This window comes from Notechis scutatus, chromosome 1, assembly GCF_049901735.1.
Source record: "Notechis scutatus isolate UNSWTSFEM ecotype Mainland chromosome 1, rNotScu1.2, whole genome shotgun sequence".
Classification (NCBI taxonomy): domain Eukaryota; kingdom Metazoa; phylum Chordata; class Lepidosauria; order Squamata; family Elapidae; genus Notechis; species Notechis scutatus.
The window spans coordinates 92,301,214-92,322,527 of NC_142009.1; the positions used below are offsets into that span (position 1 = coordinate 92,301,214).

Below are 21,314 nucleotides of genomic sequence, written 5' to 3' on the forward strand. Positions count from 1 at the left end.
GGCCGTCTTCTGGGAAGGAATTATATTACGTGACTATGAAAAACTATCAACTGTAGGACTTAAGTATTTTTCCATGTTATAAGCGCCATCTTTCTGACGGGCAAGCGTCAGGTCGGCCGCTTTCCTATCCTTTTTCGGGCCGCCTTCCGGCAGCGGAAGTGACGCACCCGTTTATTCTAACGTCGCAGAAAGCCAGCCTTCTCTATAATTTCCCCCTTCCTTTCCGTTCCCTCCGCCCCATTTCTTTTTCCTTCGTCGAGACTGGAAATGGCCGCCGGGTGGTGAGAGTCGGACGGGAGGTGTCGCCCAGAAAGGGTGAGCCACGACTAGGCCGGGATCCGAATGTGCGGTGAAGAGTCGAGCCAGGGAGGGATTCAGAAGCCGGTTGCGTATTTTGTGGGGTTGGGTGGGTGGGTTCGACCGTTATACTTCCACGCGATGGTATCGACCTTGTTTCCTTCCCTTCCCCTCCCCCCCGCTCCCCGCGTGTTGTGGCGCGCGAATCTCTTTCAGCGCGCGACGCAGCTTCCCCCTCCCACTTTTTGGTCCCCCCCACCTCCACCTTTGGCTAAGAATTTCTCCTGTCCCCATTTTCTCTCGCGCGAGCGCGCGGCGAGCTGATGTTGGGGGGGGGGAAGGAGACGCGGAAGAGCTTCGGTTGCTCTCCACGCCTTTGCCGAGGCCCGGTCAGCTGCCTTATCTCCTCCTCCCTCCGTCGTCTCCCCACCCCCTTGTTTGGGCGCGGCCAAGACAACCTGGGCGCCTCGCCGCCGCTCGCGAATATTTCGGGACTGCTAGGGAAAAGGGGGGGGGGGAGGGGAAGGCCGCCTCTTTTCGGTGTTATTTCTCAATTGCGGGGCTTTCCGAGTTCTTCTCAATTGCCGGGCGGCGATCCCTGACCTAGTCGCCCTGTGGCTTGCAGGCGGCTTATGTATCGGGAAAAGAGGCCGTGAAGGAGATTAAAATCATAAAAGCCTATCAGCGCGGTTGGCTATTGGACTCCTATATTAAAACAAAAGGATTCTCTGGTACGTTGTGCTGTTTCCAAACTTCAGAATTTGTTTCTGTTTTTTGTAAATTCAAGGATCGTACCAAATTGGCTGTTTAAAACTGCGGCGTGTTTTATTTGTATTTAAGTACAGAACGTGTAAGTGATAAGTCTCCGAATTTCTCTGAAGTGTAATAGGGAATAATGGGCGAATAATTTAGTTTAAGGTAAGAAAATCTGGAAGCAAGAGAACAGCATACAGATTTTTTAAAAAAAGGGCCGTTGAGTAAACTATAGCCAATGTAAATATTGAGAAAGGCTGAATTGTGAATCTGGGGTTCTTGCTACTGGTTTTTTTTCCCCTTCCTTATGCTTAAAATCCAATGGTGTCAATTATTCTTAGGCATTCGGTTTTGAGAGCGAGTGGAGCTATAGGAAACATTTGTGTGGGTAGGATTAAGATTTCCTTTAATCTTAAATTAATTACTAAGAAACAATGGATTGGATCTAAAATGTACACAGGTTCCGTTTCTTCAGTTAACTGAAGATACGTGCATCTCTCCCCTCATATTATTAGGCTTTGCCCCCAATATTACCCAAGGGTCATAGAACTGGATTAAGTTGTGCAGGATATAAGGTAAAGATAAATTTGTGCTAATGGGCTTTGCTTTTTAATAGTCTGTTTTAATAAAAAAAAATGGAGATGTATGTATTATAATCTATTTAGATTAAAATTTAAAGTGATTTATCTCTGCTTATAATAAAATTGGGACATATGTTACCTTCTATTGAACAGGTATAAACTATTGTGGAAAATATGGGTCGCTCTAATACTAGATCCCATTCCTCAAGATCAAAGTCTAGATCTCACTCCTCTTCAAGATCCAGATCCAGATCACATTCTAGAAAAAAACGTTACAGGTACTTACTTTGCATTTTATATGTTAACTCAACTTAGTTGCTTGATTTTTACATGCTGATTTTTATAAGAACTACAAAATACTGCTTAAAATTGCACACTTCTGATTGCATTCAAATGTTCTACATGAGTCACACTTCCTTTTTTGTGAATCTTGTTCCCTTTTTGTTGCCCTCCATTTTCTATAGGATGTTAAAGTCTTCCCAGTGACTCTAAGCTTCTGCTTGCTTTTAATTTGCTTTTTCTGTTGTATATCCTTCTACCCAGTGGTTTCAGATTAATTTCCCAGTTCTGCCTTTTCACCATATTTGTTCCATTTTCCTAAAAGTAAGGTGGAAATATTTGCTGCTTGTTGAACAAGCAGACAGAGAATAGTGGATTCTTTCTACGGGTTTTTTTTTTAAATTACCAAACCCAGAATGTCTATCAGGATTCTACAAATACGTAGAGTGCTTTATGGTTAGTGAAATTAGCAGTGAGAACTGTTGATTATGGAGGCAGCAGAGAAAAAATAATCAAATAAGTTGCAAATAGCCTTGGTGAATAGGAAGGAGGGAAGAGAGAAAGCCAAAGGTGTTTAAACAAAGGTAGGTATGGAATATCTAGGCCAAGGAAACAAAGTATAAAATAGTCTGCTTAATGTAGGAGATAGGGGAGGAAAACAAAGCCAGAGTTTCTGTTTTGTTGAGAAAGATAGTTTCTTTCAAGTTGAGCTTGACTCATGATGTTTAGCCAATAGTCTTGGGAAGTCTTTAAACTTAGATGAAAGCAGCCAGGAAGGAGGCAAGCCTTAATAAATGTATAGTAGTTGTAGATATTTAAGTTTGTAGATAACAATGAGTCTTTTTCCTGTTGTAGACATTTTACTTATTAACCTCTGAAATGTACCAGTTCAGAATACCAATCTTCTGCACTCAACAAATAGGATATTATTACAACATTTATAGATAATACTAGGGAAATAGCCATAGGTTTCTGTTAATTCATTACTTCCAATACATTCTGTCAATAAAAGTAAAATACTTCTATTTGCAAATCTGGGCCAGACGCTATATTCTGGTGGCAACTCTTAACATCCTTGGGACTTGATGTTACAAAGTATCTCTTGCCTTATAGTACTTTCCATATCAATTTTATATTCTTGTTCATAACTATTAAATAATTTGCTGTGGAACTTCGACAATGTAATTTTTTTTTGAAAATTTTGAAATTTGGAGATACTAACATGCTTTTTATCTTAGTTCTAGGTCTCGGTCTAGAACATACTCACGGTCTCGCAGTAGAGATCGTGTTTATAATAGAGATTACCGCAGGGATTACAGAAATAATAGAGGAATGAGACGTCCTTATGGCTACAGAGGAAGAGGTAGAGGATATTACCCGGGAGGTGGAGGCAGATATCACCGTGGAGGTTATAGGCCTGTCTGGAATAGAAGGCATTCTCGAAGTCCAAGACGAGGTCGCTCACGTTCCAGGAGTCCAAAAAGACGTTCGGTCTCTTCTCAAAGATCTCGAAGCAGATCACGTAGATCCTACAAATCTTCTAGATCTCCAAGATCCTCTTCATCTCGGTCTTCATCTCCATATAGCAAATCTCCAGTCTCTTCCAAAAGACGTGGGTCATCAGAAAAACAGCCGAAGAAAACTGAGACAGCTGCTTTGCAGGACAGCCCATTAAAAAGTAAATCCCAAGAGGAAGAGAAAAATACATTTGAACATGACCCTTCTGAGGCTTTAGATGATTTTAATAAATCAGCAGCAGCTTCAGCTGATATTTGGCCTGGTCTTTCTGCTTACGATAATAGTCCACGGTCACCTCATAGCCCTTCTATTGCCTCTCCACCTAGTCAGAGTTCTTCATGCTCTGATGCTCACTTACTCAGCACAGTCCACTCGGCAAAAGACACCCCTCAGCATTCACATTCCATTCAGCATAGCCCTGCAAGATCTGGGTCTGGTTCCCTTGGAAATGGTTCCAGTCGTTATAGCCCTTCTCAGAATAGCCCATTACATCACATTCCTTCAAGGAGAAGCCCTGCCAAAGCAGTAGCATCGCAGAATGCTGCACGGGAAGAGACTCGCATGCGTTCCTTTTATCCAGAGGCTGGGGAGCAGGAAAGTGCAAAAGGAGGAAAATTTCTGAAGAGGTTAGTAATAAAAAAACAATGGTGCTTAAATGGTCAACATAAAACATTTCTGTTATACTATGCAGTAAAAAGTATCTGCAGGTTTATTCAAAATACGATTTGGTTTTAGAAGGTAAACAATATTTGATGTCTATATTTCACTGAATCAGAAATACAAATGTCTGGTTTTTTTGGAGTATAATTAATTATAATGAATTTTGGAATTCATTATAGGAAATCTGAAACATTTAACATTTAAAAGTACGCTATTTCACTTTGAGAAAAATTGTTTTGAAAATATTTCTGTATTTTTAGCAAATATTCACCTTTTCTAATGTGCACTTACACATTAATATACATTAATATTTCATTGAGTAGTACAATACAGAAGAATCCTTCGTAGGTTTGTGTGAAGTCGTGATTTGAGAACTAATTTTTCCAACAAACATTGTAACGTTCTCTCTCAAATTCTGTCCCAACTTGGGGAATTGACTTCTGGAAATTTTCACAATGCTCCTGAAGCAATATGTTCTGGAGGGAAACAATGTTTTGGAGTTCTCCAGAATATTTCATTCCTGAATTGCCAAAGTTTGCACATTCATACTTAATAAAAGAATTATTATTATGATTTACAGTAATATGCCATAGACCATGCATAATTTACTTTCAACTATTAAATTTAACTATGATTGCTTTGCAAGATAGATTTAAAATATTTTTCATTTATGAAGTTGACAATATCTTACGTATGAAACATAACAGTAAGCTATAGCAATGCATAATTCTATTCCCCTGCCCAGCTACTAAATTAGTCAGAAAACAAGTTACATTATATATGTGTGTGTGTGTGTGTGTGTGTGTGTGTGTATGTGTATATGTTTGTATATATGTATATATGTATATGTATGTATATATGGACAGTTTTGTTCCACCAAGCTATCCTCATATTTTTATAAAATAGTGTTTCAGATGCTGCATTTGTATTGAAAGCTGGAATATATAATTTGAGCTGCTTCTGTATATACAGTTTAACTTTATCAAAATTATAAAGGGCTCAGAAGTAATATAATTTGTGCAAAACAATGTTTAGATTTTGAAATAATTACCGTATTTGCCGGCGTATAAGACGACTGGGCGTATAAGACGACCCCCAACATTTCCACTCAAAATATAGAGTTTGTTATATACTCGCCGTATAAGACTACCCCTCTTCCACACACCTTCCACTTTTGCACTTTTTTTTTTTTTGACGCACTTTTCTGCTTTGGACAATTTTGAAATGAGCTAATCCAATTTTGAACCAAGAATATGCAAATAGCTATGGAGTTTAGAAATGAGTTTTAAAAATATTTTTCATTGCTTACCATTAAGCGTAAAATATGTTGTAAATAAAATGAGAACACAGGAAACGTTCTCTTCTCAATACAGCTGATCTCTCTCTCTCTCTCTCTCTCTCACACACACACACACACACACACACCAAAAACCCGGACACTGAAAAGGCTGCCAAGGAACAGTATATTCAATGCCTTCTCTTTAATCAAGAAACAAGGAATTCCTTAGAATCTTTTTTTTTCCCCAAGTGGCCCTCTTTAAAAAAAAAATGGAGGTAACACTTTCATTCAAAAAGTCTTCCAGTATCTGGAGTCGCTCAGACATATTGAAGTGAGGCAGGAGAGTAAGTGAAATTTGAAATGATCCAGCTACCGTTTTCTTCCCCTCCGCCCGAAGGCCATTATCTCCACGTCAAAACGAACGAGGGGAGGCAAAGAAGCCAAACACGCTAAAAAGGATCTCTTTATTTTCCTACACAAGGTCACACCTACTTTTCCGCATTCAAAGGACAACCTCTCCTCACCACCACCACACACACACACACACCCCAATACCCGCAAACAATGTTCTGGGCATTAATCACCATTGCTACATTAACCTGGTAAATTTATACCCTGCCTCCCCCAGTGTTGCTTTGACGGCAGGATTTCACACAGCGGGCGCTCGCTCGCTCTCTTCTCCGCTCTCCCACCGTTCGCACATGTTGGAAGCACCGTAAAACCTGATAACCCACCCGGGGCTCCCCATCCTTAACCTACAGCCGCCCGCATGCAAAACCTGCATGCAAAAAGAAAAAAAGAAAAAGAAAAGTACGCCGCACGTGAGGATCTTGAATCCTCTCCTCCCCACACCGCTAAGGAAGGAAGAGGGGAAAGGTTGCGCAGCGCGTGGTGAGTGACACCCGCACACACACACACACACACACACACACACACGCTCCCCCAGCCTCCTCCCGGCTGCAACTCAAGCTCGAAGTGGGAGTCGGGTCCTCCCGGCGTATAAGACGACCCCCCACTTGGAGGCATGTTTTTCAGGGCAAAAAAGTCGTCTTATACGCCGGCAAATCGGTAACTTTGAAAAAGTATTTTTGCATGTGCTTAAAATAAATTTAACTGCATTGGTTTTGAATTTTGCATTATTTTTCAATTAAAATAGATATTATCTTCTTTGCTATTTACAGATATACAGATGAAGAATCTAGGGTATACCTGCTTGATAGGAATAATACTAGAGAAAAAGATCCTCAGAAAGATAGAGGAGCAGAAAAGGGAAGGACAGAGGGAGAGAGAGAATGGGAAGACCAGGAAGCTTTGGAATATTATATGGATAAAGAGCCCGGAAAACAAAAAATTAATGATTCAGAAGGGGATGACACAGAAGAAACTGAAGATTATAGACAGTTCAGAAAGTCTGTTCTGGCAGATCAGGGTAAGAACTTTGCCGCATCTCATCGTAACGTTGAGGAAGAAGGCTCCAAATACAAGTCTAAAATCTCTATGAAGGCAAATAGAGAAGATGAAGCATTTAGAGAAGATAAGGGCTATAAAGTTAAAGAGACAACTAGCTACATAGTTGAAAGACCTATTTTAGTAAAAGATAAGCACAAGGAAGATGAGAAAAGCTCTGAAAGAATGATGAAGAAAGAGATACAATCACCTGAACAGGTAAAGTCTGAAAAGCTCAAGGAACTCTTTGATTATAGTCCTCCTCTACACAAGAATCTGGATATGAGAGAGAAATCTATCTTTAGAGAGGAGAGCCCGCTTAGGATCAAAATGATAGCCAGTGACTCCCATCGACCTGAAGTTAAACTTAAAATGGCACCTGTGCCACTTGATGATTCAAACAGGTAATTAATTATCCATAATTTTAATCGCTTCTCGTATCCATACAAGAGCTCATTTTTCATAAACCTTATATTCCTTGTTTTTGTTTTTATTATGCATCTTAGACCTGCTTCCTTGACTAAAGACAGGCTGCTCGCTAGCACACTTGTCCATTCGGTCAAGAAGGAGCAAGAATTCCGATCCATCTTTGACCACATTAAGCTTCCACAAGCCAGCAAAAGCACATCGGAGTCATTTATTCAGCACATTGTGTCCTTAGTCCATCATGTAAAAGGTACGTCTTGAAGTTTACCGTATGAGAGAAGTATCACATGCTGTTAAAAGAAGAATACTGGTATTAATTTTAGTCTGTCAAATTCAGCTTTTTCCCCCCTATTCAACTTGATTTTTTGTACATGCTTTCCTGTTAAATAACATTCTAGAAAAAAGGGTGTCAACATTTTGTAAGTATTGGAAAGCTTTATAGGAGTAATATAACATGATCCTTTTCTTCATAGATTCAGAAAGAAGAGCTATAGGAAATACATAAGCAGAAGAAGATAAAGCAGAAAGAGGATTTTTACAGTGTAGAAAAAATGGGACTTTTTAGAGTGGAAAGAGAAAGCATATATGATTTCAGATAATGTAGATGGGAAATAGGAGAGGAAAAGAATAATATAAGAAATAAAAGTTCTACTCTGGTGATCCAATAGTAAAGAAATGAATGTGTGGAGAATTACACATGAGATAAACATAAAACAAAATAGTAATGGCATGGTCTTTTGGAGCCAGTAGAAATTGTAAAGGTTATCATGAGAATTGTGCAACTACAACATAAGCTGTTATGTGGCAGGTATGTCTATAGAATTTTTGCTGCAGTATATATTATTGAGATGATTAGCTACGATATAGAACAGTGAACAAGTGACTGATCTTAGTGCTAAACAGATGTCGTACAATGTCAAATTAAAACTTGAATTTTATGTTATCATACTGTCAAATTGCATAGTACTGTATGTTAATTAAATAACTTTGCAGTAATACCGGGACAAGTTTGGATTTTACCTAATTTGTTTAAAGTTACACTTCAAAATAGTGTACACTTCAAAATAGGACAGTTTGAGAATACAAGACTAACAGCAGCACTCAAATCCAGGGAACAAGTAGTGTGACGCTCATTTGCAAGAGTAAATAATGCCTTTTTGGTAGTGCCAAATGAATGAAACTATTTAAATAAAACAATCCTTTTACTTCTCATGAAAGTTTTAATGGAAGACATATACTTAAAAGTTAAGATGCCACTTTAGAATTCCAAAAATCACTAACAGACTACTTAGCAGATCATCACACATAAAAAAGATAGAATGGTAATAAGCAAATATAAATACAAGGTTTTGACTTATTTCAAATATAGTGGTGGGCATCTAGATCTTTGGATAGAAGCATTTTAATTTTTCTTTTATAGTACAGTGAGCTAATCTTTGCATTTCAGTTTATTTGTATGTCATTTGATTCAAAGAAATATCTAAGTGTTACTTGTTTACATTGCCAGGAAAATATGCATTCATTCATTTATAATTTTCTTAAAATTATTCCTTCTGTGGGAGCTAAAATGTTGCAATTTGATGATCAAGTCCAAGAGTTCCCTTAAAATTTAACAGAACAAGCTAAAAGTTAGAGAATTGTGTAGAAAGCAATGAGTTTGCATATCGTAGACTTTCCTAGCCTAGTACTCTTCATTTATTTTGAGAGTTAAGTCTTAACTTTACTGAAGGATAGGCACTGATGGAAAAACTGACTTTGTGTTATGTGTAAAAATCGGAACAAACTGCTAGACTAAAACTGGAAGCCTTTAGTTTTGATTGCAAATGGAGAAGGTAGCAGAAAGCATTGGAGGACTAGTATAGAGCATGCCAGCCTGTAAATTAACATGATCTTACAGAGTCACTAATTACTCTGTTATATCTTAGGAATTGAAGGAACATTATTTCCAGGAGTAATTGAGAGCATACCTAAAATATAGCAATATATATTTTATACACATACACTAGTTTTCAATTATACAAATTGCTTGATTTCCTTTAGGCAAGGAAGTAAACATACATATGTGGCTTATGTTGGACTGATTGCCTATCTTTCTCAATGTTAGCTTCATTTACTATGATACTACCACCCCAAAATCTTTCATGTAAATTACTATCGGAACCTGGAACTGTGTGATGAAATTGAATGCTGCCTTGTTACGTTATTTCCCTTATTGTCGCATTCCAGTTCAGAAACTATTACATTTGAGTAATGCTAGAGTACTTTATGGAAATCGCCATAGTTGAACATAATGCAAGGAATCTAATTTAAACAGATGCTATATTTATTTACCCTCATTAATTATATTTGATAATTTGAACACTCATCTTGAAATTGGATTATGCCATTCAATTCTGCATGTAACAATACCATCTATTTTATATTGCTTATTCTAATGGAGTAGTTAATATTACCTGGTAAAGAAAAATCGTGAAAATGTGAAAATGCTTGTGAAGTGATCAAATTTACTGATGAAAAGCCCAACAGTCCTGTAATTCTTTTTTCTAAAGTTATTGTCTTTGAAAAGAAAACACACTTTCTTTTTAAAGATGTCATAATACAATATTTTATTGTTCTGACTTTAAAGCTATTACTTGTTTAATAAAGAAGCAGTAGGCAATTGTTTTTTTTTACTTATTTACAATAAAAATTATCTTGGCTTATTAGAAAGCTTCTGTATAACAAATACATAATTTTGGATCCAGATTTTGCCATTGTTGGCAGGAGCATTTCTTGTGAAGCTGCATGTTCAGAAACGTGAAAAACTCTGGATAATTTATAATGTTTTCAAACAACATACCAAATTTAAGACATCTCTCCCTCAGACACGTTTCCCTAGAAAACTTGGAAAGCTAACTGCTTTACATTATTCCAAAAAAGCTATATTTTCATATTTTATTAAGACTTATGAGGTTATAAAATCCTGTAAGTATGCTTGCCAAGGAGAATGTTTTCAGTTAGTATATCAAATATTTACACATACCTTGTTGTTTTAATTACTGGTCTTTGGCCAGTTTATTAATATGTCTCAATCCCAGTTTGCTTCCCAAGGTTATTTAAATCTTTCTGCACTCTGTAAAGAGAATCTGTGGATCACATTTTGGTAAAAATGTAGTAGTAATTTTACATTATTGGTGCAATGCAGCTGAACAGCTCTTCTCCTACATAGAGCTGAAAATGCCCAGTGATGTTTTCTTTTTCATTGCAACTAGGTCCTGGAATGTGTTTTGAAATGGCAAAATCCATATTACAAAAGTAAAATAGCTGTTGAAAGATAACAGATGCACAAACAGGCAAAGTTGAACTTCTATCTTCCTGGCAAAAATGGCACAAAAACTGAATTGCTAGCTCAAATTCCTGTGTTTGATGGAATTATGATTGAGGCACTACCCTTGTAGTGGCCGTGTCAAGTTTTAATGATTGGTTTTGAGAGATATGCTGGATGTTGGGCGGTAAGTTGATACAGATGTACATTGACCTGTTAAGCAGATAGTTTACTTTATTTGTAATATTTCATAGTCCTTTTTAATTTACACATGTACTACTTTACATTTAAACACATCTGTTGAACTGGTCTTTCAGAGTGTAGTGTGTGTGTGTTATCAATTTATTGGACTTGGTTAAAAGACAAGAAACTTTATGCTGTCAAGTTGCCAGAATGCCAGATGTTAAAATCTAAAAGTGTTACCTTGGTGTTAATTTAAAAAAGAAAAAGAAATTGTGATCTTTAAAAGAAACTGACCTGTGAAACTTCATTTTATGTATGCCTTTTGGAGAATAAATCCAGCTGAGTTCAAGAGGGTTTATTCTTACAGCAGTATGCATAGGATGACATTATTTTAAATGCAATGTATGACCATGCTCCTTCTAATAATGCAATATTTCTCTCATAATGTATTTGGCTCCTGTGGGTAAACAAGATGTGCACTATAAACTTTGACTGCTTTTTAAATAAATCAATAAAAAAGAACATTAAGTTTACAATGGCATAAAGAGTACAGATGTGTAAGGAATTTCTAAACATGATTACTACAAACAGATGGGGCAAATGTTTGTTGCTTATATTGTGAAGTCCATGGCTCTTTTGCATTCTCATTTGATATGTTGATATATTTTGGTTAATTAGTACTTATTCTCTGAAATTCTACAGAACAATATTTCAAATCAGCTGGAATGACCCTAAGTGAGAGATTCACTGCTTATCAGAAGGCTACTGAAGAACATAGCACCCGGCAAAAGAGTCCTGAAATACACAGGTAAGGCATTGAGTTATTGTTTAGTGTAAATGATACTCACTTTTTAAATGATGCTTATATTTATAAAAAGCACCATGTCTCTTGAATGTAGAACATGAATATGATAGAAGTTCCTGAGTAAAACTACTATATCTGTTGTGATACATGAAATTTTATAAGGTAATAAGGTTTTATTATAAGGTAAGTGTGAAATGTATATTCATCAGTTTTGTTTTTCATTCCATTTAAATGGAAATCCATTTAAAATTGAAGGAAGTAATAAATTCTGTCTGGGATTTAAAGAATTGTTGGGTGCACTTTTTAACTTAAAAGATTATTTACATTTCTGAAAAAAAATGATGTATTCACATACAAAGAATATTGTGTATAGTATGATTTTTCAGTACTGCAGTTGGATTTTTGAATTGTGTGGAGGTTGATTTATTTATACACATGTATGGCATTTTTAGAGGGGTGTATTAACATTTTAATGGTTTAGCTTTAGTCATTCCTTTTTGTGTTTTCAGTTTTCCATTTGGCAATTCTGGATGTAGATGTAATAATTACTTTTGACAATTTTGCATTTAGAAGGATTGACATCTCTCCAAGTGCCCTGAGGAAGCATACCCGTTTATCAGGAGAAGAGAGAACCTTTAAAGAAGAAACTCAGAAAGTAGGTTCTACATCGATACTTTTTTTCAGTAAAAAGATCCTATATAGTCCAGATCAAAATATCTATCCTAAAACATCCTTCATAAAATTGCATTTACAGTATACTATCCTAAGTAGTAACACTAAGCTTGACCTATTTATTATCTTTTAAGGATAGGTCAGTTTTGTGCTTCTTGAATTATGAGAGATAAACATGAAAAGATAATTATATTCAGTGTTCTTACAAAATAAAGGTCATTATTTTCTAACATTCCATTGAACAACTGAATTAAACAAGACTATCTTAGTAATAGCAATAAGAAATTATGTTGACATTTAATTCCCATGAAACATTTGGAAGTGTTTTTTTGGTTCATTTTTTAAGGATTTTTTTAAAAAAATCATATGTATTTACAATCTTTAAGGAACTTTTGATTTCTATGCAAAATGACCATGTTCTATATAGAAAAATATTGTTAGGAGGTTTAACTTTCAAGGAAAATGGCAAGATAGAAATCAACAAACCTGTTTAACAGTTCGTTATAATTGTCTTTTGAACGAAGTCTCATTTCCGGTGACTACATGAACAAGCCCCTGCAGTTTTCTTGGAAGTGCCATCTTCCTAAGACTTGACAGTCCCAAAGTCATTCAGATGGATTTTGTGCGTAAAACAGTACTAAAACCCATAGTATCTTGACTTCTAATCCAGCATCTTTAACCTCTACTTTATATTGACTCACAAAATTTATAAACTGTTCAGTAGAGTTTTCAAGAAAATATGCAAAAGGCTATAAACACAAGAAATGCATGTACTCCAACATTTGTAGTTGTCAAATATTTCAATGAAACTGTTTTGATCTAGGGAGATAAAAAATTAAAGTGCGATTCTGCTGATCTTCGACATGACATCGATCGTCGTAGAAAAGAACGAAGTAAAGAACGAGGAGACTCTAAAGGTTCCAGGGAATCCAGTGGGTCAAGAAAACAAGAGAAAGTTCCAAAAGATTACAAGGATTATAAAACTTTCAAAGATGATAGGTAAAAAAGCATAATGTTGTAATTAATGTTTAACTTCTAGTTATATGTCTAATTATGTAATTGTAAGCTTAATTGCTTTCAGTTTTCCCTTTATAATGGCACATCTAAATGTAAACAATTAAAATTATTTGTTTTACAGCAAAAATGTATTTGTCTTTTACACGGCTTATGGTGGATGAGGACAAAAACTTTGGAATAGCAAGCTAACACTGAAAAAAAATGACAAATTAATCTGTCCTATTATCCAGGCTACATCAGGAGTTGGACTTCAATGCAGTACATTTCTGTAAACAGTTTGTGTAAGAACTTTGGTTCGTTATGCTTGATTCCGCACTTTTTCAACTCATAACACCCAGATTATGAGAATTTTACTGAAATTTACATTTAACTTGGGCAGGGGGGTGGGGTTGGCAAGATGAATTTCTTTTTCTCAAAACTTGTAATATGAAATTATACAGGTTAGTAGTTTAGGAGCAACTTAATTCTATGTACAATACTTGCTGCAGTGATAATACTGGAAATAACTATTTTATGCTTTTGAATTTGGTATTAATATTAGAAATCTATGATCAAGTCAATGCCAGATGTATTTCCTATGAGAATATTGAATATGAATACTTTATGTTCTGTTCATTCGTATAAAGTATATATTAATATTATGAAATCACTGTTTTACTTGTACTTTCTATTTATTTCTCCTCAACTGATGTCCACATGGTTGTCAGTTATGATTAGTTCTGCATCTTGTGGCAAGATAGTTAAAAGATAATATCCATTTTATTGATAATTTACTATCTGGGTATGGTATTAAAATAGATGGAATTAAAGAAAAAGCTTAGCAATGTTACCTTTAGTCATTTTTCCCTCCCATTTCTGCGATTGTGTGAAAGCATGCATTTAAATGTAGCTTTTACTGGCTAATTAGTTATTTTTTATTAATAACATGCTAATGAGCCATAGCTATTAAAATTATAGATGGAAGCTGGATGGAATAATAATATTTCACATTAAATTCAAAACAAGAACGGAGGATAACTTCTAAGAATACACAAAATACATCCAGTACGTAGGGCACAACAGCAAATAGTATGGTTTCTTATTTTTCAGTAAGCAAAAAAGAGAACAAGACCATTCTCGATCTTCCTCAACTTCCTCCCCATCTTCCTCATCCAGTTCCCGAGAAGAAAAGGACTGCAAGAAAGAAAGAGATGAAGAACTTAAACCGCATCACGAGCAGAAAGAATATCCAGGTTTTACGGGAGTTGGAAGACCTAGAGGCACCTTTGTAAGTTTCTTCTCTGCAGTTATTTTTAACCGTAGTTTATAATCATTGAATTAAAGTACTCAGTATACATTTGACACATGGGAATGCAATTAGAAATAGTCATGTTGGACTGTAACTTGCAGCAAGGTGTATTTACATAAATTATAGGAAAATAATACATTAGTTTGGCTTAAAATGAAAAAATGTGCAAGAACATCTTATTGTACCTATATTATGTCATCCACGGTAGATAAATTGTTGCTTTAAATATTCACAAACATTTGTGTGTTTAAAGCCAAAGCATCATTAATTATCTATTCTATTCTCTGTTCTTTCTAATTTCTTGCATCTATTTGTAATAATTTATTCATGGGCATGTTCTCTGATTTATTCTTCAGGGTTGACATGTTGATTTCCTTTTTTAAAAATATTAAATCTGTGTATTGGAAGTTGGCTGTAGTATTACCTTATATCAACATTGCTAGTGGCAAATGCAATTTACTGAAATTAAGTGACACAGTTGTTGAAAACTGATGCATGAAATTTTAGATAATTAGAAACATGTTAGTTAATGATTGGAATTAACATGTAACTGTTCAAAGGTTATCAAAATTGCTTTTAAAATAATTGAACTGATACTGTTATCTGAACTAATTATTTTTCTGATATAGTTCCTTAAAAAGTATTAAGGTTAATTAAGTATACTAGACCTTTTAGGTCCCCCCACCCCCTTTTTTTTCTTCTTCTTTTTCTGGTGACCAGACTCATTATTATTATACATTGTGACTTATGATTCCACAGTAACTCCCAAAGTGTGACCTTCATTTTCTTCATTTTTCAAACCTGAACCTTTTGTCTGTGTTATAGGAAAATTGAAGGGGCTAACAAACATTGCAGAATTGGTAAAGCATTTAATCCTGCAGTGGGGATATCCCCACGTGGTCTTGCCTTTAGCCTTCCCTGGAAGTTACAGAAGAGGGAGATGTTCTTTTCGGATTCTATGTTTTCTCTAGTGCCTTTTCCAGTTTTGGCACTCTGAATTTAACAATGCTGATTTACAGGATAGCCCGGTTGGAAGAGGCTTCCATAGTGCAACTGCGTGCTAAGACCTGAAAGTTTTTTCCAGTTGCAGTCAGCAATTTGGGGAAAGTGTGAAGTGAAAAGGAATTCCTGGATATCACTTCTCTTATTCAACCAGAAAAAAAGCTGCCTCTATATCTGTGTGGGGAAACCGTTGCTACATCTGGTTATTAACTATCATGCACACAAAACCAGTTTTAAAAATCTGGATTTTTCAGTAAATGCTGCACATAAACATTATTGTACAACACTGAACCTTTATATTAAAGGAGATATAAATAGCTTTATTTTAATTTTGAAATATCTTCATTTTATGCAGTGTTAACAGAGGATTTTAGTTAATGCAATAATTTATTGCTGTGTGTAAATGAACTAAATATATTTATTATTTAAATACATACATGCTTTGGTTAATCAGTTTCGAATTAGAGGCAGAGGAAGAGCCAGAGGAGTGTTTGCTGGAACAAATACTGGTCCTAGCAATTCAAACACTACTTTTCAAAAGAGACCAAAAGAGGAAGAATGGGATCCTGAATATACTCCAAAAAGCAAGAAATACTTCTTGGTGGGTGTCATATGCATGCATCTTTTCTAAAGTCTTATTTTATAGCAGCAATACCTAAAACTTATTTCTGTTATTTCAAAAATCTTCATTGAATCCTCTGACAGTGAACATCAGTATTTGTATTGGCTTTTACATCCATCTTCATAGTCTAATGAAAGAAGTTCTGCCCCAACTCTAGCTAGTCAGTTGGCAAAAGGAGAGGAAATAGCTAGCCGGTGCAGACTACAGTGTGCAATTATAGATTTTCTTCAACAGATTGCCCTTTGCTAAGTGAAGGTCTAAGGCAGGGATGCCAAACTCAATTTTATTGAGGGCCGCTTCAGGGTTGTGTTTGACCTTCGTGGGTCAGGAGAGCCACGTGCAGATGGAACATGTTGCAACCCTCTGCCAGCAAAAAGGCCCCCTCCAAGCTCCATTTTCACTAGCAGAGGCACTGTGGGCTGGTCCTTCACTGTTTCCAGGGTGGCCCTGCAGGCCAGATCTAAGCATCCCTGGTCTAAGGCCTTTCTTAAAGCCGAGGAAAAGCCAGAGAGTATAATATCTCAATTGCTTGGAGTTGACTGAGGTAATGCTACCCTGTAACTTTGGATAATGGTGTTTGTGGTCATGAAATCGAAGTCATTATTAAATAATAATGATGTGGCATGCATAACTGCTTTTCAAAGAAATTTTCTAATGCTTAACTTTTTTCGCTGTGTAAATCTTCATTTTTACTTCATGTATTTCCCTTTCATGAGTAACTAATGCTTCTCAGTGAATAGCTAGTGTGTACACAAGCACTCTTTTGGTAGATACTATATATTCTATTTTCATGTTTATTACACTAATTGTGATTATTTAGAAAAAACAGGATTTTGATCAGCTGTGACTTTCCACCTGCTGGAGGCACTGTTATGGAAGATGAACATTTAAAAATATTTCTTATACTTTATTTTGTTACATACTTAAGAGCTTCAGAAAATAAAGTGCTATCTAGGCCACAAATAAAAAGTTTGCTATAATTAGAAAAGATATTACTGCTTATTCTCTCTTCTGTGGTCTACTAGCCAGGTATAGATTTCTTGGGTTGGATAGAAGAAGTATTAAATAGACTTGAAAACCTTGGAGGTATCTTGAGAATAAGGAAAAATGAGATACTTCTATTTTCTTATATTATAAGCCAAGACCCTCTGATGATTTTTCCTCCTTTATATTTTCCCCAGTTTGATTCTTTTTCCATAATGATGAGTGATAATCATATGTTTTAAAGTATAAAGTATATGTTTTAAAGAATAATACTGGTATCCTATCCTGGAACAGTTGCTCCTAGTTATTGGAGAGCGAATTAAGTATTTCTGTTTCACAATAGCACTTGAGAATAACATCAACCACCCATATAGCTCTCCCTGCCTACAGTTTCTTTTGATGAGTTTGTGTAATATTTAACAAATGTTGGGACTTGCATAAATATGCAAGGAATTTGATTAGATTATTATCTTAGATGTAAATCAAAGATAACAAAATTATATAATATAATACAAATGGATATTGCAAAAAAAGCGATTGGTTCTTGGATCAATCATGATACTTATTCTATTTCCTGCCTGGTTTTTATTTTTCATCTGATATTACATGGTTGCAGAATGTAGTTATCAGTTTGGGCAGTAGGTTATATTGGAGAAATTGTTTTTAACACTATTGTACTTTTAAGATTATTTGAGGTTCTGCCATCTTATGCTGCCCATCTCACTATCCAAAGTGACTCCATATCTAGTATCTTCCAGTACTTCCGTCTTTATAAATGTTTATATTTTGGATAACATAAACCACCAGCAATTACTTATATTTATGTATGAGAGAATTAAACTAGGGATATTTAGGGTTTTGCCCTTTCTATCCCCCTCTTTTTACCATCTCATCGAATAAAGAATTCTGAGTAACTTAAAAATTACTGTTAATTTGGTTGGCTTTAATAATAATTGAAAGAGCCAGTTTAGTGTAGTTGTTAGGGCATCAAATCAGAAGACAGAGTTCTAGTCCTGCCTTGCTCTCCTTTGTTTAGACTTTTGAATTAATGTTTTTGTATCTTACCAAATTACTGATTCATTTAGAAAAAAGTATCTCTTGGCTCAGTGATAGAGCATGAACATGTGTCTTATATATATTCCTGCACTAACTTCATGTTAGTGGGCATGTTGGAGAGATGTGTTCCTGAACTTGGAATCCTTGATTAACCAAATACAATGTATTGGAATAGCTTGACTAACTTGTTATATATGTTTTTATCTTTCAGAATAGTAAGATCAAAGAATTCAACTACAGTAATTAATTAAACTGATGATAAATACAACTGTTCTTAGTGCTGCTTGGGTTCTACATTTTCTTTTAACTGGATTCCATTTACTCTAGCATGATGACAGAGATGATGGTGTTGATTACTGGGCTAAAAGAGGAAGAGGACGAGGTACTTTTCAGCGTGGCAGAGGAAGATTCAACTTCAAAAAATCAGGTAGCAGTCCAAAATGGACACATGATAAATACCAAGGTGATGGGCTTGTAGAAGATGAAGAAGAAACAATGGAAAACGAAGACAAGGAAAGACGTAAAGAAGAAAAGGTATGTATTGTGCTATATCAATTAGGTTTTTGTTTTGTATTGTTAGTTGTATTTTAAATAGGTTAAAATACTGTACCATAATTGTGCATATATTTAATTTTTTTACACAGGAATAATAACTGAAGATCAGTTGCAGCTGAAAAAAATTATTTGCTATCTGCGCAGCATTTTTAATATGACTTGTCGTCAAATGAATGTAAGCATTTTACTCAAATTTTGTTGTTGGAGAGTAGTTTAGTTTTGGTTTTGTTTCTGTTTTAATTCTTTTGTAATCTCACTAGTAATTGTTGAAGATTATACAAAGCAAGTAGTAAAGGTATGATACTATTTGTCATGGTCAACTTTTTAAAATGTTTACTGTTATACACAGTGTAATTTTGTTTTGTCCAAAAGATCTGATTTTAAACAGAGTTGTACTTCATTATCCCCTCCAGCTATGTTTCATTATTGAAATAAAACTTAGGTCTGCACATTTAGATATTGAGGCAGCATTTTAAAATAAATCTGTACTAAATCTTGGAGCTAATAATTTTCTGGAGCTTTTTGTTTGTGTGGCTTATATTTAAATTGCAAAATTGTATAATCTGGAATGGGAGGCTTATATTTTGTTTAATTCAGCCACCTAACTAATTGTGGCAGCATGTAAACAGCACCGCAAGATTAAAAGTTTGCCATGAGTTTTCACAAGGCTTGTTCTTGGATAGGTTTGAGAATTAGAGTATCCCAGTAAAATGAGTGTAAGTAGGATATAAAAGTACTTTGGGGATCTTATTAATTTTTTCATACATTCACATTTCTAGAAAACGATGGGCGTTCTCTTCTGAACAGATCTAGATCTGACAAGTAGAGCTGTAGCTTAACAGGTGCTACGTTTCTCCGTCCACATAATCTTACTTCTAATGGGGAAATGCTTCAACTATTTGTGTAACAGCACTAAAAGTAGTTTGACCTTCTGCATATTCTATTCTTGTGAGAAGATCTATCCTACATTCCAAACGTTTAGGCGTACAACAGAAAGGTAAATTGTAGTGAAAAGTTACCTTTAACACAAGCATGCTTTGAGTGTATTGTTTCAGTGTTTATATGCCTAATAGACATAGTCTTATGTAAAACACAGGATGCTATTCATTTATAAAATTTAAAGTGTATATAATGAATGTGAAATGGAGTTGTTATGCAAGAGTATTGGATGAAGTTTCATTGGCATCTGGTGAAAAATATTGGTCACAAATTTACGGCAATATTGATTCAGCTATTGCATCAGCATTTCCCCCAATTTGTAAAATAATATTTCTGTGGGCTTTCTTTAGCAAAATAACCTAAACTATGGGATATCTCAGTCGTGTTTTCAGTCCTCAGTGGAATAAAGATGTGAAAATTTAAAAGGAAATGAGCTTGTTATTACAGTTGAATATTACAGAAGCTTTATATCTCTGCTATACCTGAAAACATGAAGGAAAAGAATGAACTAGATTAAAACCAGAATCATATGATCTAGAAATTACAATTTTAAAAAATACAATTTAACCTTTTTTTCTAATCACATGTATTTTAAACTTTTATTGAAGTCTTGAAGTACAAACTTGAACAATTCCTGTACTGATGGTGCCATTTGGATAACCTGTAAGAAACAAGCTAATTTACACTAAACCAGACTTGCCCTTTTAGCTTATTAATGTGTACCAGGTTTTCAAGCCACTTGAAGCAGAATTTTTATTAAGCCTTTCTATCAGATATTAAACTAAGTGTCAGTTACAAGTTGAGACTTCCCTTATTATGACAGTTTGAAGTACACCAAAATTGATAATTATATCTACATCAAAATGGATCTATTATGACAGATTAGTAGCATTGCCACTGTAATGGCCACATGAAATTACACATGAAAATAGATTGTAAATTAGACAGGGCTAACTGGATTGCAATGGTACTTGCAAGCATCAAAATATCTATCACTTCCTTGGTGACCAATGGAGTTTCTGCCTCACCTCAGTTGGAGGGATGAGTTAGTGTGTGGATACATATTTATAGAGCTCAGTGCATAGCATTTATTTTCAGCAATGCTTTTCGGTCTCCCAAAATTCCCATTAGGCTGGTGAGCAACTGAGAGAGATCCTGGAAATAGTTTGTCACTGGCCCACCACTGCAATTCTTTTAGGCCCCTCCCCCCAGCACATTATCCAAATTTTCAATGTTTCCCATGCCCCCAAAAGTGTTCCTTCCTTGTGACTTTACATATGTACCTACAATTGACAGAATAGGGAAAGGAATGATCAATCCTAATGCTGCAAAAGTATTTGACAAAACTTACTATCAACATTATTTTGCAAAATTTGGCTTGTTTGTAAGTTTTTTTTTAAATGTAATCATTTTTATAAATCTTTGTAGTTGGAATTGTTTTGGAAACAGCATTCATTGTGGGTGCTGCCTCCTTTTTGTGACTTTTCTTTGTAGCTATTAGCATGCTATAAATAAAATTTCTGAGTATTAGGAGAGAAGATAATGTATATCAAGTGACAGAATATTTAGCTAATGAAGTATTCTGTTTCATTTTGTCGTGAATAATTTTAGTTCACCACTAAAGTCTTTGGATTATGGATGTATGCAA

At 35.3% G+C, this 21,314-nt stretch overlaps 1 protein-coding gene across 20 annotated transcripts; it reads left to right on the top strand.

Moving 5' to 3' along the window:
- Positions 1-234: 234 nt before the first annotated feature.
- BCLAF1 (BCL2 associated transcription factor 1) lies at positions 235-20,096 on the top strand. 20 transcript variants are annotated; one of them, XR_015750534.1, is made up of 14 exons: positions 235-315; positions 1,785-1,909; positions 3,149-4,054; positions 6,549-7,217; positions 7,320-7,489; positions 11,429-11,534; positions 12,102-12,186; positions 13,027-13,202; positions 13,342-13,501; positions 14,376-14,487; positions 15,965-16,111; positions 18,500-18,706; positions 18,817-18,902; positions 19,507-20,096. XR_015750534.1 is itself a non-coding variant. In XM_026666147.2 (12 exons), exons 2-12 carry the CDS (start codon positions 1,806-1,808, stop codon positions 18,820-18,822), a joined length of 2,754 nt encoding a protein of 917 aa, XP_026521932.2. In that variant the 5' UTR covers positions 235-315; positions 1,785-1,805; the 3' UTR covers positions 18,823-20,096. The 20 variants fall into 20 exon arrangements, 13 of the variants coding, with proteins under 13 accessions (XP_026521932.2, XP_026521934.2, XP_087827168.1 ...); XR_015750537.1 differs by lacking the exon at positions 235-315 and adding an exon at positions 636-1,028; XR_015750531.1 differs by having other exon boundaries at positions 14,310-14,487; positions 18,817-20,096.
- The last annotated feature ends 1,218 nt before the right edge of the window (positions 20,097-21,314 follow it).